Here is an 8,227-nt window from a genome sequence, read left to right as displayed (position 1 = left end):
ATACCCACGTCTCTGTTCACTGAGTGAATAACTCCCAGTTAAATATCAATAAGGTCCGGTTAAAAAAGGTGTAAATTACTAAGCGTTGATGTAATTTTAATGTGACGACCAATAAAGAATTTCCAAGTGTCCTCTTCAGGTTTATTAATGACCAAAGCTTTTATCTAATTTAATTTGAGGGGATGCAACACTCACCGTGCAACGTGGAGGCTCATATGACTTAGTGTTTTAAAGGAATAGAGATTTTTAGAGACAAAAATGATATATTTAAATGTATACGCATGTCAATCATAAGAGGTTAGCCCAGTTGACCAGGAACCTGACTCTCAATTAGGAGGTCAACGGTTCGAGTCTCCACTTAAATATAATTTATACTAACTTTAACATGGGTTCTAAAAATAGAAAGGCCGAGTTTGCTCAGTGGGGATAAGCTAATGGCTACCCTGCTAGGGGAAGAACGGGCTTATGCGTTCGCATAAAAAAAAGATTAAAAAAAGAGAAGAAGAGCCTAACATGGAGTGATGTATTCTTTTTTTATTTACAATAAATAAATTAAAAAGAAAAAGTGTCTGGCCCCACTCTTAGTTGCTCTTTTAATTTTTAGAAGGATTCTATTTTTTTGTCCAAAAAAATACCGATCTCATCGGACTGTTTACAAAGTTAATTGCAAGGAAAAGAAAATCATATTCATACTTCAAATATTCAGACGATCTTTATATACTAACAAATACGACCGGAACTCCATTAGCAACGATAAGGATAAGTCTACTGCTGAAAAAACCGCTGTTTTTAACTTGGAAGATGTTATTCCATTGATATCAAAAGCTCCTAAATACCTATCTTCCGTTACTTTTTAACTTTCTTGGCAATATAAAGATCTACTTGATATGGTGCACAATAGAATTGTTTTGTAATGCTTGATTTCCTGCCATTGGTGATGGTGGTGGTGAGATAGGACTCTTAGACCCATCCAAGATCCATATAAACAGATCATAGAGAGAGCGAAAGGATTAAACAATATCACGTCAGTCTAAAAGATTATATTATTGGGTTTGACTTCCTAATTAATTAGGAGGCGCTATCCTAATGGTTGGCTGTAGTTTCGAAGAAATTGTTGACAAAGAGTTTGCGAAATCCTTGAATGATACGAAATGACTTGGCTTTGCCAGCTTATGGCACGCACGCTGCGAAGCATATGCGCTCTCTATGTTGTTGACTGTAGACCAGTATCATGATAGTTAATTGCTAGAGGAAAACGACTTGGTTGTCATAACGTGTCTTGACTTTTCTTGTCAACTTATTATCTGGTTGTCTTATATTAAGCTGTTGAATGTGCTAGCGTATAGCAGTACTATTAAATGAACCATGATTTTAAGAATAGCAAAACTTCCCTAGAGGCTACAACTTAGTTTGAAACATGACATCGAATAAAATTGGCAACAAAATCTTAAATGATCCGGATCCACGCTTGTTTATATATTTATGGACCAAGCCTGTTCAACGTGATGATGGTATATTTGTAAGACTGTTATCCGGAGTGATACCATAGGCAGGCTGGTCTCTGCATTTTATGAAGCAGACTATAGAGGAGCTTTAATTCGCGTATCCCATTACGAACATTGTTGTTCAGTATCTTTCAAGGCAGTTGTTAATGTTCCAACAACTGGGCCATTTGATATATTACAGTGAGCGACATCTTCGTTTCTCAATTTTAATCCTTCAACGTTGGTTGATGCGTGGCCTAATTGCATTAGTTCCTTTAAATTTAAGCCTCGATTCATATCTTGAATTTGGTAATTGGAATATGTACTGGGTAAATTGTAGTCGTCACTAGTTGAACAACCAACAGTGACTTATAAAGTGTTATTTTCTTATGATCTCTCTTTCGGCTGCACTTCTACTTAACGAGACAGTTGAACTAAAAGCAATGGTAAAGTCTAAACAAAATGTTTCTTTCAATACATTTGACTAAAAGTTTATGTACTTCAATTGTAGCTTCCGTGAACGGTAATGACTTGGCATTGCCAGCATATAAATATGTTCTATGTTGTTGAATATGGACCAGGATTATGTCATGTTGACAAGACTATTTTCCAAAGCGTACTCGGACTTGGTAAAGAAGGAAACGCGTGTACTGATTTTCTTGTCAACTTATCTTGTTGAAATCTTGTCGGCTGTTGAGAGCTAGCTTTTAATGCTATTAAATGAAACATGATTTTACCAATATCACTTGTTGAACTAATGAACTGTGCGTGAAAAAATGGAGATCCTACCTGCAACTTAGTTTGAAACACACAGGCTAAAACATAATTGCTTCAGCAAGAAATCATGGAACTATCAGTATCTTCCTTACTACTAAGAACATTTTAGGATGATAGTTAACAACAAACGCGTATGCAACATGTCAGGGAACATTAATTCGATTGGAACTTAAATTTATCTTTCTACAGAGAAATATTTCAAGTGGATTTCAGAAAATCCATACAATACTTCAAATATTTACAGCATCGTTCTTAATACTAATATTTTGGGTACCAAAGGTAAATGTGCACATAACCAACACACACACACAAGTACGTTACACATTCAAGGGATCACTCTTATACAACAATACATCGGACCGGATGATCGGAGTTTGTAATTTATCAACACCAAAACCTTAGTGACTCATCAAAAACAAATATATATCATAATTGAGTTTCTTAACATCCACACCAACTCCGTATCAGCCACCACCACCACATCCACCCCCGCCACCGCCACCACCATCAACCCCACCACCGCCTGTGTTCATAGGCTGATTAAACTCATTAAGAACCACACGCATAGCAATAACAAACGCAAAATCAACGTTTGGTTTGACATTGACTGAGTATGTGTCCTTCCCACGAACTTTATCTCGGACAGCCTTATTTTTATGCATCTGCAACAACATATATAACCAACAAATTTTTATGATAGCGCATGGTAGGTAAGATCTATGTATTGAATAATTAAATTATTACCTCGGAAATGATGTTATCCGAATTCCCTCGATATATAAAACAAGTTTTTTTCCTATCTCTTTGCTTGATCTTAAAATCACAGACATTCTCAGCTGTGTTAGATGCTAAGAACACATCCAAGTTAGTCTTGAGTTGGAAAAACTTAGATTCCCTTACAGTAAACAACAGATCTTTTGAGTCTGTGCTATCTCCTCTATATACTTTCCACGTACCTAGTAGAGAAAAAGACTGAAAGAAATCACAAAAACAATATCAATATTGAGAAAAACATTAGTTGTTTCAAAGACTAATGAAATAGGATATTGGAAACTCAAGTATGGCAATTACTGACCACTGGTTTCAGAGATACAATTGGAACTCCGGCAGCATCTACAATGGTAAGTCGACTGCTGAAAAAGCCATTGGTTTTAACTTTGAAGATGTTATTGCCATTGATATCAAAAACTCCTAAGTGCCTACCTTCTGTTATTTTTTTAACTGTCTTGGCAATATAGAGATCTACTTGATATGGTGTGCAGTATTGAGGCGAGATAACAACCACAGAACTGTTTGGCAATGTTGTATTGCTTTCCATTGGTGGTGGTGGGACTTTAGAGCCATCTATGATCCATATAAATAGATGATAGAGAGAGTGAAAGGATTAAACAAAAATTACGTCACTGTCAGTTTTAATATATCTGAGGGAATGAACAAGGAAGAGTCTCTTATTGCTTTCCATGTGGACTTTTGACTAGATAAAAAAATATATTGTGTTGGGTTCAACTTCTTAAATAGCATCATTGACTGTAGCTTCCACGAAATTTATACTGAAGTTACCTTTGAATGGTAATGACCTGGCATTGCGAGCATATGGTTTGTCAGTATCATGGTAGAATATTGCAAGTTTACTACGACTTAGTTAAAGAAGGAAACGTGTCTTGCAATTTCTTATTGACTTATCTTGTTATTCTCAGCTGTTGAATGTGCGAGAATAACAATTATGGTCAATGGATTCATATAAAAATACAATTATGGTCAATCGATGTTTGTTGTGCAAGAAGGATGCAGAATTAAATCATCACATATTCCTTCACTGCGAAACCACAAGGTTAGTGTGGCATTATTTTCTGAACTTATATAATCTAAGTTGGGTTTTTCAAGATTCAGTTAGGAACACAATCTAGGAGTGGAGGAAAAAGAAGACTAATAACTCTCACCCGGTACGGAAGAGAATTTGGGATATCTACCCTTTTGCAATTTGGTGAGCTATTTGGATCGATAGAAATGTACGTTTATTTAATGGACGATACAATAACCTGGATTCTATAATTGACAGTGTAAAGGTTTTTGTGTATAATTGGTGTATCGGCACAGACATTTTTCAGGGCTACTCTCTGGAAACAGTGTTGCATAATTAGGATGTAGTTATGCGATAATTGTATTTTTATTTTCTTTCTTGCTTAAAGCTCTACTACAACTGAGCTTTCTTTTGTTCATTCTACCACCGTCTTAGTGGTGAATGATTTTTCACTTCAATATATTACCTTTTTTGAGTAAAAAAAATAAATGTGCGAGCCTACGTCAATACTAATATATCCCTCTCCCAAATATGATGATGGTATAAGATTGTCATATTCAACCATACTCTGGGTGGGAAAGATAAAAGCTTACATATTCGACATACGCGAGTAAAAGAAGTTACATATGTACAACAAGATGAGTAAGAAATAATACATAAGTTGCAGGAGAAAAAAAATCCCGTTCAATCTTTCAACAAAAAAAAAGAATAACAATCCCATTCAAGCAGAATAGTTGCATTCACGACTTTGTTTAAGTGATATATTCAACCTTTGCCAATCCTAAATTTATATGTACAATATACTATTGATTTTAATTTAATGTACCGCATAATATTAAAATTCTGGCAGATGTCATTCTACAACAATATGTTGACACGGAAGATCAAAGTTCGGAACTCAGCGAACACCAAATTTCTCATGGCCAACCAAACATAAACAAATAATATGCCATCCACTCCACGGACATCAGCCACCACCACATCCACCACCGCTGCTACTAGGCGTATTAACCTCGTTGAGAACCGCAGCCATAGTGATAAAGTGAAAACATCTTTAGCACCAACTTGACTTTGGCCGGGCAATTCTGATTGGTGTCTTGATTTTCTAAGGCTTTGATTCTCTATGTCATTTTAGACTAGATTTTCTTGCAAGTGCTTACTCTGAGGAATTCAGTTGGAGATATTTCTGTTGATACATCTGGAAAGGAGAAATCAAATAATGGTGGAATTCAAATCTTGTTATCATCAGCTGATGATAGTTGCCTTTTCTTATTGACTTATTTCTGCTTAAGAAAAACTATAGTCAGAAATCTCGTTTCATTTATCGGGGGAATTCAGATAACCACCTCATTGCTGAGGTAATGATTTACGTACTCCTTTTATTTATAAGTATTAGATAATACTAAGTCTTATAGTAACTAGCTGGTTACGTTTTCGTAGATGCACAAGAACAAGACTGTCCAAGTATATGGGAAGAACCAATTTTCAGCTACTGTCTACCCAAATGTTAATTATGCATTTATTGTCGCTCTACTTGTGGTTCTCCACGAGATTAATGCGCCTAGTAGCAGTGGTGGTAGTGATTTCACGAGCAGTGGTGGAGACGGCTGCGGTGGTGGATGTGGTGGCTGATGCGGAGGTGAATCTTACCCTTAAATATTATAACACTACTAGTATTTTATTTTATTTTGTGTTGATGTCCCAAACTCAGATCTTTAGTATCAACATATTACTGTACTAGAGTAAAATTTTAAGAGTTATTTTGTAAAAGGGTCCTAAATTTAATGCCTAAATAGAGTCTGGGTCGTAAAAGATGTAGTTGATGCATTAGGGTTGTAGACTAACGAAGCCCGTTATAAAAGTGTTAGCTGACTTTTTAAATTTTATAGAACACCCTGACCGTTAGTTCACAGCCATCGACTGTCTAAGGTATTATTAAATATCATTGCGCTTTCGTCCTTTTCTTCTGTGACATTCAGCATCGGCCATTACTGAACCAAAAAAACTCCAAAAATAATTGCTTGTGACGAGTGCCTTCGCTTCTGAATGTCCCTCTAAACTATTTCTTCTTTACAACTGATTCTACCTTAAATGCTCTCTCTATCTTCCAACTTGGTCTATCCGACTTCAGTCTTGTTTAGAAGAAGCCCTCTATGTCTTTATAACGGATGATATCAATGAGTTTTGAAAATCGCTTACTCTAGAAAGTTAAAAGTAGAATCGCATCAAATACTGGCCATATTCATCTTGCAGTAGTTCAAATACTCCCTATCAAAATCACTAGTTTGTTACTGAATTTTGATTCGATTTTATGTGGTTGAAGTGGTAGAAGGAAATAGTGAACCAGTGAGATCAATTGATTTTTTGGAAGTAAAACTGATCAAAGGAATCGATTCTTGTTAGAATTATGGTGTTGGGTTTACTAATGGGAAAGATTTTAACATTCTTTTTGTAGATTTGGTTGGAGAAGACATACATGAAATATGCAGCTAACGTGTTCGTGGAAATGTCCATGTGGTGGTCATTCCCGGTTAAATTATTTTAGTGAGTTAGGATTTTGATGTCGTTTACTTATTTCACAAGCTTACCTTAGTAAACTAATCATACGGTCAAAGTTAGTCAACGACCCTTATGCATCAACAACATCTTCTACGATCCAGACCTTAATTAGACAATAAAGTTACGACCCTTTTTATAAAATACTTCAAATTTTAATCCCATGGTGTTCCTATAAATTCGACTAGCAATATTTGTAACTATTGAAAACCCAGTAGTACAGCCACATAGAAAGTATCAAAGATCTAAGACATGATGAATACGAAGAACTATGATTTTATTAAGGATCTCAAAGTAAAGAATATAAGTTCTTGAGTGCAAGGAAACTCTAATTCCACGACTTAAGTACAAACTCCTCTCCTCTCCAAAGGATCCTCCTGTACATTTCCCAAGGGTCTCTATTTATAGGCCGTCTATTCCTAATGAGATACAACTCATTTTACTTCGCTACGCTCTCATGGAGATGTTTTATACTTCGTCTAGACCGTTTTTCATAAAATTTTCCCACTTCTTTCACCATCTCCACATGGGCTTGTCGGGACATCTGTTTTTTTTCTTGCTCGATAATTCATTTATTTCGCGGGTTAGCTTTTCGTCCAAGCTTATCTCGTCCGTCGTTACTTCGTGATTAGTGTGTTGCGGGATACTTCACTGTTCCTTCGCGGCTCGTATTCTCCTAGCGAGTTACCTCGTCTTGTGATGTTACCTCGCGTTGGATTTTCACTTCGTCGTTCGATTAATAATGGTGATTCTGACTTGATTTGACAAGTCTCTGACGAAGATTCTGGTGCTTGGTACAGGATCTTTTGACCGGATTCCCGCATCTTCCATATGTCCACATGGCGGCTCGTATTTTGGTATCCACAATGTTAGAACTCTATGATCGGTAACTACTATTCATGAATCATGGTTGAGGATGTCACTGTATGTAACGAATATTTTAATTACGCTATTTTTTTTTTCCCCTGCATTCAACGGCCTTGTATATTCTCTTAGCAGAGAAAAATATTAATATCAATATGTAAAAAGAAACAGAATCCGCTGGTAAGTTGCATACAAACCACAAACAATTTGAGCTAGCTAACCTAGATAGTTGGACAAGAGCGAGCCTCAATCTTATACTTGAAGCCGGTGGATCGACAGTGAAAAATTGAGGCTCCTAAGTGCGACTGCTGAAAAATGAATATACAAGGTTAGTTAGCTCCGGAAGAAAGCCCTAACCTAGGAATTTCCTGTTGTAGAATGTTAGATCCCTTCACACTAAACAACATATCTTTTTTTTTTATCAGAAAAAAAGATGTATTAGATGGAGAGAATATACAGGGAGCTACCAGTGGTTGAAAAATGAGAAAACACTAAATTACATTAATAGATTTTCCCAATCTCTTTAGTCTGTGCTATCTCTATATACTTTTCACCTTCTAGGTACAGAAAATTTCTGAAAACATTCACAAACGTATGATATCAATGAAAACAAATCATAAAAACACCATGTAACTGTTAGTTTCATTATCATCACGAGTTTCGCCATCTAACACCAGGAGCATTCGTGAATCGACTATATCGAGAACTTGCTCTGGTTGTGCATGCATCTTACAGAAGTTATGAA

At 36.0% G+C, this 8,227-nt stretch overlaps 1 protein-coding gene across 1 annotated transcript; it reads right to left on the bottom strand.

The window, feature by feature from the left end:
• Positions 1-2,404: 2,404 nt before the first annotated feature.
• Positions 2,405-3,604, bottom strand: LOC113357784 (protein LURP-one-related 10-like). The gene is made up of 3 exons (XM_026601239.1): positions 3,337-3,604; positions 3,006-3,233; positions 2,405-2,923 (listed from the first exon to the last, which is right to left on the bottom strand). Exons 1-3 carry the CDS (start codon positions 3,577-3,579, stop codon positions 2,726-2,728), a joined length of 669 nt encoding a protein of 222 aa, XP_026457024.1. The 5' UTR covers positions 3,580-3,604; the 3' UTR covers positions 2,405-2,725.
• Between the last annotated feature and the right edge of the window lie 4,623 nt (positions 3,605-8,227).

The sequence above is a fragment of the Papaver somniferum genome, chromosome 3 (assembly GCF_003573695.1).
Source record: "Papaver somniferum cultivar HN1 chromosome 3, ASM357369v1, whole genome shotgun sequence".
NCBI lineage: Eukaryota > Viridiplantae > Streptophyta > Magnoliopsida > Ranunculales > Papaveraceae > Papaver > Papaver somniferum.
Note: the sequence above shows the minus strand (reverse complement) of the source record. Positions and strands in the feature narration are given on the sequence as shown.

Excerpts from the sequence above, each read along its gene's own strand:
- LOC113357784 (XM_026601239.1), bottom strand. The coding sequence starts at position 3,579 with ATGGAAAGCAATACAACATTGCCAAACAGTTCTGTGGTTGTTATCTCG. Across the intron at positions 3,234-3,336 it reads TTGTATCTCTGAAACCAGTG|TCTTTTTCTCTACTAGGTAC; the intron begins GTCAGTAATTGC and ends GATTTCTTTCAG. Across the intron at positions 2,924-3,005 it reads CGGATAACATCATTTCCGAG|ATGCATAAAAATAAGGCTGT; the intron begins GTAATAATTTAA and ends ATGTTGTTGCAG.